At 35.0% G+C, this 16,203-nt stretch overlaps 1 protein-coding gene across 1 annotated transcript in view; it reads right to left on the bottom strand.

The window, feature by feature from the left end:
• LOC150101745 (syntaxin-1A-like) overlaps nucleotides 1-16,203 on the bottom strand; it is a 374,196-nt gene that overhangs the window by 28,039 nt on the left and 329,954 nt on the right. The window contains exon 7 of the mRNA XM_090401045.1: nucleotides 15,015-15,088. Coding sequence (XP_090257171.1) covers nucleotides 15,015-15,088 — 74 coding nt within the window. The remainder of the gene's footprint in view (nucleotides 1-15,014; nucleotides 15,089-16,203) is intronic.

Here is a 16,203-nt window from a genome sequence, read left to right as displayed (position 1 = left end):
TATTCTTTTATTATAGTGTACACACACACACACACACACATACACGCACACACAGAATGAAGTTTTTTTTTTTGATAGGAGTAGAGTCCAGAAGAAGGCCTGTGACTAGTGGAGTGCCATAGGATTCTGTTCTTGAGCCACTACTGTTTAATTTGTACATTAACGGTACAGGAAAGATATGAGAGGAACTGTTCACCGATGATGCAAAATTGGATAGACTGATAGTCTGGGCAAAGAAGAATGGATATTAGTTTAATGTGGCAAAGTGTGAAGTTATACATATTGGGTTGAAAAGTTTACCAGTTGTATACCACATTGATGGAACTGTACTCCAGGAAACTGATGAAGCCAGATATTTGGGAGTGTTGGTGGATAGGGAGTTGAAATTTAGAGAGCACATAGAAAAAGTAGCTAAAGCAGCTGAATTGCATTACTTGGTTACAGAAGATTACTTTGACAAGCAGAGACAAGTAGGTTATTTTCCTCTTCATCGAGCCTTGATAAGACCCTATCTTGACTACTGCATGCAGATCTGGTCACATGTTTTTTAAGCAATGAGGAAGAGGTGGAGAGGATCCAGACATGAGTGACCAAGATGGCAGCAGGTCTATGGAATGAACCTTACAAGAACAGGTTGAAGATTTGTGGGTTACAGAATTTAGTTGACAGGCAGAAAAGGGCTGATATGATTGATACATACAAATTACTGAAGGGTTTTTACAAGATAAATACAGAAGAAATTTTTCAGAATAGGTCTGTGGTGGGAAACTAGAGCCATCCTTGAAAACTGAGTAAGAGTGCAGTTAGCAAGAGTGTTAGAACTAGATTTTTTGCTTGGAAAGTGATGTGCCATGACTGTGAATGAGTTCAAAGCAAAGTATGATAGATACTGTGCAAATGTTGGATAGTGCTTGGCATAATAATACTAGTAGTAGTTGATATTAGCAGCAAATAATAGGAATATTACTTGGCATATTCTATTATTAAACAAAACTTTTCCCTTCCTAGTTGTTTTGAGACTGAGGTGCATATTTGCCCTGCTGATGCTAGTTATGAACATACCATCTTAGATTTCTGCAATAATAAATTGAAATTGCTATAAATCATGGCAGAATTTTTCCCTAGCCAAACAATAAGAAGGATCTCAATATTACTGCTTGTCCATTCCTGTAGAGTACCAATACATGACAAATTTCAGAGATTCTTTGTGATGAAGGTTCCATTAAAAATTCTGAAGTGCAAAGACTGTTGTTTCTTCAGTCTTTTTTTTTTTTTTTTTTTTTTTTTTTTTAACACTTTATACTGTAAATATAATTTTGCTTTTGTTTTTGTAACTTAAACATCAGTTAGCTGTGTGGCACACTAATTATAGGTAAGTTAAGACTGTTCCCCAGTCTTAATTCACCAACAGTCATTCATTATGTAGGGTTGATAAAAACTAACATGATTAAATATTTATATAATAATAGTGCATAAGTTTGAGATCATATATCTTATTAATAAATGTCTTCTTCTTCTTCTTCTTCCTAACATGGAATATAGGCCATGTGGCCTGTTCCGGTCTCATGCCATCTCTTTCTTGGTCTTCCGATTCTTCTTTATCCACTTATTTTGTATCTGTATAATATTTTTGGTAGTCTGCTGTTGTCCATTCGATTTAAATGTTCTAGCCATTTTTGTTTATACTGTCTTATGTAGTAATTAATTGGTTTGATTTTTAGGGATTGTAAGATTTCTTCATTTGTTTTGTGGTCCCACTTGGTATATCCAGCTGTTTTTCTGAGGAACTTCATTTCTGCTGTTTGAATTCGTTTTTCATCTTTCCTTTTCATGGTCCATGTTTCGCTTCCGTATAGTAGAGTTGGTTTTGACAAGACATTATATAGTCTGATTCTAGTGTGTTTTTGTACCAGGGATGACTTAAATATACTGTTTATTATGCCATTTATTTTGACAAAGTTTGATATTTAAGTGTCTATGTCTTTTTCTTCTTCGTATGATAGATCACATCCCAAGTATCTGAAAGTGTTTACTTGTTCTAGTATTTTATTATCTATCACTATTTTACTTCTTATTGGGTTTCTCCTTTGAATGCCATTATTTTTGTTTTTTCTTTGGATATTGTCATATTATATTGCTTTGAGATATCATTTAATGATTTTAATGATCTTTGTAAGTCATCTTCTGATGTAGCTAATACTATTTGATCATCTGCAAATAGTAGTGAATCTATCTTCATTTGCGGGGTCATTTGTATACCAAATGGGTTATGCTGTTTCCAGATTGTTAATATTTCATTTATATATATATTGAAAAGCAGAGGTGAGAGGGTACATCCTTGTCGTACTCCTCTTGATATATCTTTCCATTCTGATGTGTGTTCTAATTTAACTGCTATTTTATTTCCTGTATATATTTCTTGAATAGATTGTAAAAGTTGGTTTGGTATGTTTAAATTGGTTAATATTTTAAACAATTTTTGTCGACTAATTTTGTCAAAAGCTTTTTCATAATCAATAAACGCCACATGTGTTTCTTTTTGAAATTCTCTTCTCTTTTCTATTAATAATTTTAAAGTAAAAATTGGATCTATGCAGGATCGGCCTTTTCGGAAGCCATTTTGTTCTTCTAGTAATTTGTTTTCTACAATGCTGCTTAGTTTCTCTTTTAATATTCCTGCATATATTTTATATCCTGTATTCAGCAGGCTAATTCCCCTATAATTATTGCAATTGTCTTTATTTCCTTTTTTATAGATTGGGATGACCAGTGCTTTTTTCCAAGAGTTAGGGGTTTTTCTGGACATCCAAACCATATTAAAAATTTTCAAAAGTCTTTCATTAAATTTTTCACCTGCATTTTTGTATAGTTCTATATTTATACTGTCTTCTCCTGGCGTTTTCCTATTTTTCATCTTCTTTATTATATTTTTCAGTTCTAACATTGTGATATTTTCTATTAGGTCATTCTTTGTCTTATAAAATTTTAATTCATTGTTCTCATCTGTCCAGAGATTTTGGAAATAGGTCACCCATTTTTCTAAATTTATTGTTTGTATTTTTATCTTTTCTTTTATTTCTTTATTCATGTATTTTATTACTTTATAGGTTTGGGGGTTGTGACTTAAATAAATCCTTTTCTAGTTCTGTTACGAACTAGAATTATAGTCTAACGATGTAGTGATGTAGTATTCAACACAAAATACGAGGCTAATCTTCTTGAATGGCAGGCAGTCTCAAGTAGAGTGATGTGGGCTAATATCAGAATTGGGAACTGGACAATGAGACTTATTTGTGCTTATGGTCCCACAGAAGGTTCTACTAAGGTAGAAGTGGAGGAATTTTTTGATGCTTTAGAAAAAGCAACTGACACACGAAAATGGAAAAGTTGGTCCTTGTTGGGGATCTAAATAGCAGAGTAGGAAATGATTGTCAGACATACAAAAATATTTTGGGAAAATTTGGAGAAAAGAGCAAAGCTAATAATAATGGCAAATACATGTTGGATTTCTGCTAAGGACATGTACTGGTTAATACTAACACCATGTTCCAACATAAAAATGTGCACAAATTCACATGGAGAGAAGAAGCAAGGAATAAGAAAAGTCTCGTTGACTATGTTATTATTGATAGTGATGTTTTCTCCCTGGTGCAGGACACCAGAACGTACAGAAGATTTGAAATTGGAAGTGATCACTATTTAGTCTTGAGCAGGATAAAATTGAATTTCATATTGAAAAGAATGACATGTAAGAAAGTTTTAAAGCGAATTAAAGTTGAGCAGCTCTCAGATGTGAACTGTAGACTAAAATACACAAAGATTATTGAAGAAAAAATGAAAGCGTTTCAGAACAGGAATCAAACCTTGGAGATTCAGTGGCAAGCCTTGAAGAAAACCCTGACTGATTCAGCCAGAGAGGCGTGTGGTGAGGTTGTCTGCAAGGATAGAAAAATCAGAACTTCATGGTGGACACAGGAAGTTAAAGAGGCAGTAAAGGAAAAGAAGAAAGCATATCAAATGTTCCTGGTAAATAAGTCAGCTTGTGCTCTTAGAGAATACAGAGACAAATGTAAGAAAGCTAAACAGTGTGTAAAACTAGCTAAACAAAAGTCATGGGAGGACTTTGACAAGAGCATAGAAAATAAATATCAAGAAGGTGGTAAGATATACTGGATATTGTTGAAGAAGCTTAGAAATGAAGGAAAGAAAAAAAAGATATCCTTGAAGTACGGAGTAATTACTTCGAAAAATTACTAAATGAACCATCAAAGGCTTGAAATGTGGAAAGGCAGCAGGAGTAGATGATATTCGACCAGAAATGCTGAAGTATGGTGGTATAAAAGTCTTACAGTGGCTGCACTGCATAGTTCAGAAAGCCTGGACAGAGGGACGAATTCCCGATGATTGGAGTAGAGCTCTCATAGTACCCATATATAAAAAGGGATATAAAACTGAATGTGAGAATTACAGAGGTATTTCCCTACTGAGTGTTCCTGGCAAGATCTATGCAAGTATACTTGAGAAACGGTTGAGAAGAATTGTGGAAGAAAAGCTTGGCGAAGAACAAGCTGGATTCAGGCCAAATAGAGGCTGTAAGGATCAGATCTTCACTTTATGACAAACAGTCGAGAAATCATGGGAATATAACAAAGATCTGTATTTAAGTTTTGTAGATCTGAAAAAGGCATATGACAAGATGCCAAGAGAGAAGCTATTCAATACGCTACAGTTATATATGGTGTCAATGGGGCATTATATCAAGCAATATCTAGTCTGTATTCGAGTTGTAAGTCAGCAGTTAGAATTGAAGGAAGTAGAGGAAGATGGTTTAATGTTAAATGTGGTGTGAGACAAGGATGTACATTATCCCCTCTGTTATTCATTATCTATATGGATCACATTATGAAGGAAAGTGGTATTAAACATGATTTCAGAATTGGAGATGTTAATGTCAGCTCTTTGCTTTATGCAGACGATGTTATACTTCTAAATAAATCTGCTCAAGTTTGCAAGATTCCCTGACTAAATCGAATAACTGTTGTAACAGATATGATATGAAGGTCAGAATAAAAAAAAAAAATAAAAAAAAAAAAAATAAAAAAAAAATAAAAAAAAATAAGCTAATGCCTTTTTATTCCCGTACGGGAGTAGGCAAGGCCATTTAGCCCTATCTAACTTTTGGAGACTGAGTGGGCAGTTCAATCTCCACTGGCACCAATCAGAGATAGATGGCCCAAGGCTATCACTAATTAAGCGGTACATAGTGAAGAGAGACAGCTCAAATGTGCTGCCATCTCGTGGTCCCTAACACAATATATTTAATGTCTGAAATAATGTGGGTTCTACGGTCGATTTTCTTGAGTTTACAGGACGAAAAACCCGCTAGCCCATGCCGGAGATCGACTAACTCAGGGACCGGTCGAAAAAAGGCTTAGAAAAATTTCCTCTAGTCGCCGACTAGACTCGAAACCAAGTCTTCCTTCGTGCGGACAAGCGCCGTGGTATGCAAACGCCACATCCACTGAGCTACACAGGCTCTTAAAAGACAAAGACAATGAAAATAGGTAGAATTATTGAAAATGTAAACTGTGTTGGGAACGGGGAACAAGTAAAACATTTCAGCTACTTTGGCACGATTTGTATTGAAGATGGTAAATTAAATATGGAAATAGACAACAGAATCAACAAAGCTGGTATGGTAGGAAGTCAGTTGAATAAATTCATATGAAATAAGAGAGAAATGAGGCGGAACACTAAATTAGCTATGTACAAGACAGTGTTTCAACCAGTTTTAACTTATGGATCTGAGAGCTGGGTCAGAAGTAAAACACTTGACCAAAGACTGGAGACCGCAGATATGAGAGTCCTGAGAAAGATTAGAGGCATGAACAGATGGCATCAATGGCAATATCATATTAAAAAATGAGACGCTATTAGGAAAGAACTTGACATTGTCAGCATCCAGGAATGCATTAACAGAGCTAATAATCTCAGGTGGTATGGCCACTTAAACAGAATGGGTGAGGAAAGATTAGCAAAACAAGTGTTCTCTGCCAGGTTGGCAGGAAAACGACCCAGAGGAAGACCAGGATATAGGTGGATTGATACGGTACAAAGTGCCTTAGACAATAGAAAAATAAGATCTGGTAATGTTGGAGTCTTGACAAATAACAGACTGATTTGGAGGAAAATTGTAGATAGGAATTTTGTAATGATGTAATTGTCAGGAATTTGATGATGATGATGATGTAGTGATTTTTGGTGTTTTCCTGAATTCCAGAATAACAGGCTAATACTGAATGTAAGGTTTCAGGTTTTTGTAGGTGATTACAAAAAACAGAAAACAAGCCAAAAATTTCACAAGACCATTCACCCATAAAGCTAAGCACACACACTGACAGGTATGTTGTTGAAAGCATTAAGAAGATCCTGTGACAGATAGCGGGCTGATTTTACTCTACTATCACAATAGTAGAGTAAAATCAGTCTGTTCTAAAAATAATGGAAGTATGCAAATGGGTATTAACACAATTAAGCATCCAATCAACACTGATATAAGATTTATTCTCCATGAAAAAGCTGCTTTTCATCTTTCTAACAGATAAGCTTAGGTGTTGATGGTTATTCATGACTTATTTTTCACAGTATTAACAACACCACAAACACTTTTATCAACAAAGATGTTTTATTAATGCTTGCCGAAGAACAAGCTGGATTTAGGCCAAATAGAGGCTGTCAGGATCAGATTCTTCAAGAACAAATCGCCGCTACTTGCATAGAACTTAGTAAGCTAAACAGCTCTACAACAAGAACTAATCAACATGTTAAATCCTGAAATATGGACTGTACTACAGCACATCTCCGAAGTTGCAGCAAAAAAAGAATTCACAAAAGTAAAAAGCAAACACCTAAAGAAATATGAACTCCTACAACAGCGCCAACATACGAAGTCCCGACCGCAACTTCGACCAGACCACGTGGTCGTAAACCTATTGTCAGAAACACTCACTGAAGAAGCCAAGAACGCTCTCAGTCTAGGACATAACTTTGCCGTCACGCCCAAACAAATTCCTAAACTAGAAATTATGATGAAAGTAGAACAGGGAAAAGGGTATCCACGATCTTCCGCCAGCAATGGCCAATAATGTGCGACTAGATATAGCAAGTATTATAAACAAGGCTAAGCCTCCAAAAAGCAATATGCCACATAAGCAAATAACTGCCGTAAAAAAGTTATATAATAATAAAAATATTATTATTACAAAAGCTGATAAAGAAAATGCAACAGTTATCATGAATAAAGAAGAGTATAACAGAAAAATGCAAGATCTCATATGTGACAGTTCCACATATCAAATTATACATCGAGACCCTACGATGTCTCAAAAGAAAAAAGTCCGAAAATTACTGAAAAAAGTGACATCATGGCCCAAAGAAATCATTAGGAAAATAAAACCAATTCATGTTTAAACCACCCTGATAAAGAAAATGCAACAGTTATCATGAATAAAGACGAGTATAACAGAAAAATGCAAGATCTCATATGTGACAGTTCCACATATCAAATTATACATTGAGACCCTACGATGTCTCAAAAGAAAAAAGTCCGAAAATTACTGAAAAAAGTGACATCATGGCCCAAAGAAATCATCAGGAAAATAAAACCAATTCATGTTAAACCACCCCGTATTTATGGATTACCAAAAATCCACAAAACTAATATTCCCCTACGCCCTATAGTTGATAGCATAGATAGTCCCATGTATAAACTGGCCCAGCATTTAGTCAAGTCGCTTGCCCCCCTTACTGGCAACTCCTCTACTTTTGTAAAAAATTCAATCCATTTCAAAACACTGGTTAAAAATCTAATCCTAAAAGATTCAGACATAATGGTTAGTTTCGATGTCACCTCCTTATTTACAAATGTACCACTTATAGACACTCTTGATTTAATCAAGTCTAAATTTCCCCCAGATATTTTTGAATTATTTCAATTTACCATGAATGCAGGTTACTTTACATGGGGGGGAAAATTCTACAAACAGATTAATGGTACTGCTATGGGTTTCCCCCCCCCCCCTCTCTCCCGTTAGCAAATTTTTACATGGAACACTTTGAAAACAAAGTACTTACCACAGCTATATACAAGCCACAAGTGTGGTTACGCTATGTAGATGATGTGTTTCCCATCTGGCCCCATGGACAAGACACTTTGGATGCTTTTGTCACCTACCTCAACAGCCAACACCCCAAAATTCACTTCACAGTAGAAAAAGAATCAAATAACTGTTTACCATTTCTTGACACATTAGTCACCTGCCTTTCAGATGGATCATTATCTTTTTCTATTTACAGAAAGCCTACACACACACAGGAAGATACCTACATAAACAATCACATCATCATCATCCAGTCCAACAGTACGGCATTTTAAAAACACTTACACACAGAGCCAGAGCCATTTGTTCTAATGAGACAGCTCTGACCACTGAACTCCAATACCTGCGCCATACATTCTTAGCCAACGGCTACAATCCGTACAAAATAGATAAAATACTACATAGGCCCATTACTCTGCCCTCCCCTAATACACAAGAATACAACATGACCATTTCTATTCCCTATATCAGAGGTACATCGGAAAAGATAGCCAAAGTATTGTTGAAACATGGCCTTCGCACCACTTTCAAACCTCATGTCAAGCTGGCAACTCTGATCCGCTTGCCTAAGGATAAACTTCACCCTTTAGCACACCCAGGAGTGTATGAAGTTCCGTGTGACTGTGACTTGGCCTATTATGGGCAAACAGGAAGATCAGTGAACATCCACCTGGAAGAACATGAAAGATACATTCGCTACTATTACTATGGCAAGTCGGGACTGGCAGACCACGCTTTGGACACTCCTTCACACAGGATTAGATGGAGGAAAACGAATATGCTATTTTGGAGTCGTTATAGATCTGAAAGATTATTTTTTGAGTCAGCAACGGCTTTGAAGAATTCTCCCAACCTTAACAAATATGGTTGCATTAATTTGCCAAAAATTTGGGAGACGGTTATCCTAAGAAAAACTCCTGGATAACTGCTGTTTTTTTTTTTTTCCCGTTAGAGGGCGCCAAAAAATAGGAATTTAGATCTTTTGTCTTTTGCAATTACATTGTTTCACTCACTCACTGTCGCGTTTACAAGTGTGTTGTGCTCTGATGATGCTGAGTTGAAAATCAGTGAAATATAAGCGTTAATAAAACATCTTTGTTGATAAAAGTATTTGTGGTGTTGTTAATACTGTGAAAAATAAGTCATGCTTTTCATCTTACTGTCGTAGAGATGTGGCAAAGCATGATTTGGTCAAATAAATGAATACCGAACATTTGGCTGAAGCACAGTGAAATAAATTTCACAAAAATGTTTTAAATAAAAATATACTTATATTATTCCATTCAAAAAACTGAACTCGGGAGTGTTCAAATAAGCTGGTGACATCTAGTGCAAAGAGGTATTCACTTGATCGATAGATCCTTTTCTGCAGATGTCACCAGCTTATTTGAACAGTATGTCCAATTAAAAAAAACATACTATTTAAATTGTTTTATAAAATATCCAAGAAAGATTAAAAAATATGCATGATAATACTTCACCTAACAATGTAACTAAAAAATGCAAAAATAAAATTTTACTTTTTCCCAAATTTAAGAAAATAATCAAATCTTACAAGGAACATTTATTAAAAGAAAAAATACTATGGTGTCTATAATAAATTTAGTTTAATCCTTTATCCAAGTGTGAGCAAACAAAGTTTGCGCCTGAAAGTATCTTCAGGACTGGGGTAAGGTGGTACAACACCGGACAACTCGTTGCAAATGTGGAGCAAGCTAACACCACTCCTATCCCAGTATCTGCCATAATGCAAAACACATCTCCTTGCGGATATGTCTAATGTTATGCATTAAGGGAAGGGCCACTACCCAGACCAGTTTCGACCTTTATTGAGGTCTCTTCGGTGGGAGCTCCTATACGTAGAGATGACCTTGCTAATGCTTCTGCCTGGTATTTCCACTCGGGCCTGGCTCCCACTGAAGAGACCTCAATAAAGATTGAAACTAGTCTGGGTAGTGGCCCTTCCCTTAATGCATAACGTTAGACATATCCGCAAGGAGATGTGTTTTGCATTATGGGAGATAGGAGTGGTTAGCTTGCTCCACCTTTGCAACGAGTTTCCCGGTGTTGTACCACCTTACCCCAGTCCTGAAGATACTTTCAGGTGCAAGCTTTGTTTGTTCACACTTGGATAAAGGATTAAACTAAATTTATTATAGTCTAACCAAGTGAAAAATAAACTTTCAACTTCAATACTATGGTGTCTGTTGACTTCTTTCCAGTGCATATCTCTCACACCCGTGAAGCTAATTTCTGGCCAGTAATGATATAATCGATTATAGATCTTGTTCCTCTGTCATTTATATATATATATATATATATATATATATATATATAATTAATTTTTTAACTTGAGGATACTGTATATTAGGGTTACCAAGTAATTTTATAAGCTTGGTTATTTAACTCCTAAACCCAAGTAGGCAAACAGTTAAGCTTGCGCCTGAAACATTGTTCAAGTCTAAAGATGGTACAACACCAGGGCAACTCATTGTAAACGTGGGTAAAGCTCTGATCACTATTCTTAGTATTTCCCATAATGTAAAGCACATCTCACTAAAAGATGTATACTGCAATACATTATGGGTGGGGTCACTACCCAGACTGGTTTCAACCTTTTTTGAGGTCTCCCACCCATAATGTATTGCAGTATACATCTTTTGGTGAGATGTGCTTTACATTATGGGAAATACTAAGAATAGTGATCAGAGCTTTACCCACCTTTACAATGACCTGCCCTGGTGTTGTACCATCTTTAGACTTGAACTATGTTTCAGGCGCAAACTTAACTGTTTGCTTACTTGGGTTTAGGAGTTAAATAACCAAGCTTATAAAATTACTTGGTAAACCTAATATACAGTATCCCCAAGTTAAAAAATTAATTACATCTATATCTCCTCCAGAGATTCTTATTAACAATAAAAACACCTTGTAGCAACTTGTATAGGTAAAGTTGATAAGGCTCTGGATAACTAAAACCTTGGTATTTAGGGGTCTAGCTACTCACTGAGGAGATATCAAAAAAGGTTGAAACCGGTCTGGGTAGTGACCCCCACCCATAATGTATTGCAGTATACATCTTTTAGTGAGATGTGCTTTACATTATGGGATATGGGAAATACTAAGAATAGTGATCACAGCTTTACCCACCTTTACAATGAGTTGCTCTGGTGTTGTACCATCTTTAGACTTGAACTATGTTTCAGGTGCAAACTTAACTGTTTGCTTACTTGGGTTTAGGAGTTAAATAAGCAAGCTTATATAAAATTATTGGTAACCCTGAAGTCTAACAGCTCTTGGTGATTGCTATTATTTATTTAAATGTTTTTGTAGGCCCTCATAAAATTGGTCAGAATCCTCTTTTCTACCTTCTTCATATAATCCTATCATATTTAAGCAGCTTTTTTTTTAAAAAAAAATTAATTGTTATAATTCAATCATTTACAAATTTGTTGTAATTGTTGTCATTATTTTTCCCTTTATTATTATATATATATATATATATTTTTTTTTTTTTGAAAAAAGTATTAGTTATTTTAAAATGATTGAAAATAGAGAAGTCTAACAGTTCTTGGCCATTGCTATTATTAAAATGTTTTTGTAGGCATAAAATTGTTCAGAATCCTCTTTTCTACCTTCTTTATATACTCCTATGTTTATTAATATTTACTGATTGCTTCTCAATTTTGAAAATGGAAATTACATTTTCATCACATAATGGAAATACCAGTAAATTATCAGTAATTTACTGGTAACTGAAAAGGTCAGTAAATTTGCAATCCCTTAATGTGCATCCCAGTCTCAAACCTGATTTACCATCAGATCATCTTCCTGTAGTTCGTTCAATTTTATCTGCTGACTTACAACTCGAATATAGACTATGTATTGCTTGATATAATGTTCTACTTTATACCATATAACTGCAGCACTGTGAACAGCTTTTCTTTTAGCACCTTGTCATATGCTTTTTCCAGATCTATACACAGAATTATACACAGAACCCTGTTATATTCTCACAATTTCTCAACTATTCGTCTTAGAGTGAAAATCTGATGCTGACAACCAGATTCTTCCGTAACATGGGCTCAGGACAAGAGTACATATGGAGTCTCACTATAAATGAAAGTAACAAACTGTTAAATAAAATATGTTCTACCCTCCTACATTGTCAAATATACCTTCATAATGACAAAACTGAACAATATGTAAGGCCATGGTTTGTATATGACTGAATTTAATCATTATTGCACATCTGAGTGTTCTGTTGATGGTTCGGTGATGTTTGGATGAGTAATGAAATAAAGACATAGATAATTCATAAATTATTACACATTTATTGCATAATATTTATTTATCCATAAGACTGATTCTGAATATTTCATTTTTAATGCCTCTTATTTAATAATTTTTGTTGTGTGTTTGTGATATGCAGTGCCCAGGAAAGGTGCCCCTCTTGCTTGGGTCTAAGGATGGCACTGCTGACAACCTCTATTCTATTCTATTTGGCCTGAACACAGCTTGATCTTCTCCAAGCTTCCTTTTCACAATTTTTCTTACCTTTTCTTAAGAATATTGGCTAAATCTTACCAGGAACACTCACCAGGGAAATTCCTCTGTAAGTCTCATGTTCAGTTTTATTTCCCTTTATTATAGATGGGAACTATATAAGTGCTACTCCAATTATCTGGAATTTGACCCTTTCACCAGACCTTCTGAATTATGCAGTGTAGCCACTATAAAACTTTTATTCTTATATATTTGAACATTCTAGCTGAATGCCATACTACTTCATTTGCCTTTCACATTTCAGGTTTTTGATGGCTTTTTCTTTACTTCAAGTATTGATATGTACTCCTGATTGCATTCCTCTTGAATGTTTGTTCACAACGTGCTGTTGCTGCTTGTTCCATTGAATAATCTTTCAAAGTAATTACTCCAGACATTTAGAATATCTTTATCTTCAGTTTTCATGTCATCTTTACATCCCAGATTCGTTTTACTTTTTCCACAATTTCTAAGCTTTTTCAATAGCCTCCAGAATATTTTGCCACCTTTCTGATATTTATTATCTATGTTCTTACCATAGTTTTCCCATGACTTTTGTTTAGCTAGTTTTACACAGTGCTTCAAACTTTCTTACATTTTTCTCTACTTTCTCAGAGCACAAACTGCCAGGAAATTTGATAAACTTTCTTCTTTTCCTTGACTGCATCTTTAACTTTCTGAGTTCACCATGGAGATATGATTTTCTATTCTTGCAGACAAACTTCATCATATGCCTCTCTAGTTGAATCAATCAATTTCAACTAGAGAGGCATATGATGAAGTTTGTCTGCAAGAATGTTTTCTTCAGGGCCTGACAGGTTCTTGTTTTCAAAATCTTTCAATTTTTCCTGAATAATGTTTGTGTATTTGAGTGTATTTTTCACATATGAAAGATACTCAAACTCTGATTTGTTTAAAGTTTCTTATAAATCAGAATTAAAGTTGCAGCTTTCAGAGGTGAACTGTAAACTCAAATTCATAAACATTATTTCAGAAAAAAAAAAAAAAAAGAAGAAGAAAAAGAAAAGAGAATATCTGGAGAATATTACAAGTTCAAATAATTTGGTTATATCCAATGGAAATTTTGAACTATAATTAGTATATCATTAAGCAATCTATTAGCCAATGAGGATTTGATGTTAAAGTTTACTATATGTCTGTTTCTTTTAGAAGTTCTTATTTATTTTTTTTATTACATGGAACATTATGAAGTATTTTGTGATTTTGATGTTGGTATCTCTCTGACCTGCCTTGCTGAGATAATTTCACTGAATGCTAGATTGATTTGCAAGTCAGACCAAGTTGTGTTCTGGGTTTATGATGGTTTGGAAGTTTACAAATGTTGATATCTCAGGTCGAATGACATTTCCCTTTTAATATCATCTGATCTGGACATAATGTAATAAAATAATAAACATGACAACATTTATTTGTTGTGTTAAACTTTCCAAGATATGAGAAACTTTAATTCTTAGGTCTTTCACCCAACAGCACCCATGGAGAATGTGCAACCCTCACAGGATTATGTGTTATTACAATTTTAATATTGTATTCCTGAAGATGCTAAATATCGGAACAATTAAACCTGTTGTTTAAGTATTTCTCTGTGCTGTATTTATTCAATTTAATTTAATCATGTGCTGTGGATTGCTTAAAAAGGAAATTAAAAGAATATTTCTTGACTATACTGGTGATAACATTACTGAAAAAAAGATAAAGTACTATTTTTCATCTTGATATGCTATAGCACCAATGCACTTGCTTCTGGTTCATCCCTGGTGCAAAATAATGCACTCAATTTATCATCAATGACTAGTTTTAAAGCAAATGTCATTTGTGCTACTTAAATGATATTCAGTTCAGTGGCAATGTGGAAGCCATTTCACAAGTCATTCACAAGCTTACAATATTTCATTTTGCTGCATTATAAAGAGGAATAAAGGAATAACTATTGTGAATTTCACTGCAGAGATAATGTCCTTTCCATGTGAAAAATCTTGGCATTTTCCACAGGTTCAGTCCTAGATTTTTTTATGGCAATTTTATCCATGAGAAGTTGTATATAGTACTACGGGTTGACATAGGAACTGAGACTAAACATGGCACTTTCTTTCAAGCCACTTCAGGCCACCAATAAGCATAGCGATGGCAATAATCATTATTTTAAAAAGAAGATTTAAGAGCATGTCTACCCTAGCTTATGACTGACTTAAGAAATAAAGTTTACTTTCTGATTCCTTTCCATCTCTCTCTCTCTCATTCACACATATACAAATTAAATATGGCAAAAAATTTCAGTAAAATACTTACCCCCTGTGTGAAAATTGCTGGATTTCCACTTTCCAACATTTCTTCTAACTCATCATTTGTGGTTACCTTACCAGCTAAAAAATAAAATACATTCTCATTTATACAAGCAAAAATACTGATTAATTTTAAATGATACAAACCTCATATATATTATACAGGAAAGTACCAATTATATCTTGTCAATACCTACACTTATTACATTCAGGATTTTAAAACATCATTTGCTGTACCATAATATTTGTGTTTGGTGAGTGAAATTGAACACAGATATTTGTGACTCCATATGCCCTCATTTCAGATGTTCTAAGAAGTGCATTCTGTGAATGACATTTCTACAGCAGAATGCAACAGATCTGCAATGATTTGCCTCACATGCTGCATTATTCTGTTTTTCAAGGTTGCTAAATCAGGAACATGTCCTTCATACACCACGTGTTTCAGATGGCCCCACAACCAAAAGTCACAGGGGGTTGGGATCAAGTGAATGAGGTGGCCATGCTGTGAGAAATGCATGACTAATCATTCTGTGAAGTGTTTACATAACATTTGCTGTACTGGCAATCCAATGTGAGGCTATGCTCCATCCTGCATGATATGGTAGAGTCAAGGCATCTTCACTGTTGCAGTTGCAGAACAACAAAGTTGTGCAGCATCTCTCAATATATAACAACAGAGAGATAGTACAAGTCACTGGTCCTATCAGGCAAAGTTCTTCAAAAAAGCATGGACCGATAATAAATGATGCAATGAAATCACACCATGCTATGACTTTCAGTGAATGTAAAGGGTCTGATGGAACACAATGACATGACACAGTCCAAATGCAGCAATCATGTGAGTCAACACTACTGTTCAGATAAAAATGTGCATTCTCACTCCACAAGGTCTTCCACGGCCATGCATCATCCACCTCCATTTGAGCTAAGAAAGCCAGAGAAAACTGCATTTGAGTTTCCACATCACCATGGAGCAAAGGCTTGAGTATGGGAGATCTTTAAGGGGGGGGGGAAATCTCAGTATTTGATGAAGGATTTTCCACACAGTTGAGTATAGCATGTCCTGTTGATACTGCCCGAGCACTGCTGGACCCTTGTGCATTACTCATTCTGTGTTCCACAACAGCAGTTGCAACTTCAACTTTTTGAGGAATAATCTGTTTCTGCCCTTGTCCTGGCCTCACTGCTAAAGA

The sequence above is a fragment of the Typopeltis vanoorti genome, chromosome 11 (assembly GCF_054136105.1).
Source record: "Typopeltis vanoorti isolate ZY-2024b chromosome 11, IOZ_Tvanoo_1.0, whole genome shotgun sequence".
Taxonomy (NCBI): Eukaryota; Metazoa; Arthropoda; class Arachnida; order Uropygi; family Thelyphonidae; genus Typopeltis; species Typopeltis vanoorti.
Note: the sequence above shows the minus strand (reverse complement) of the source record. Positions and strands in the feature narration are given on the sequence as shown.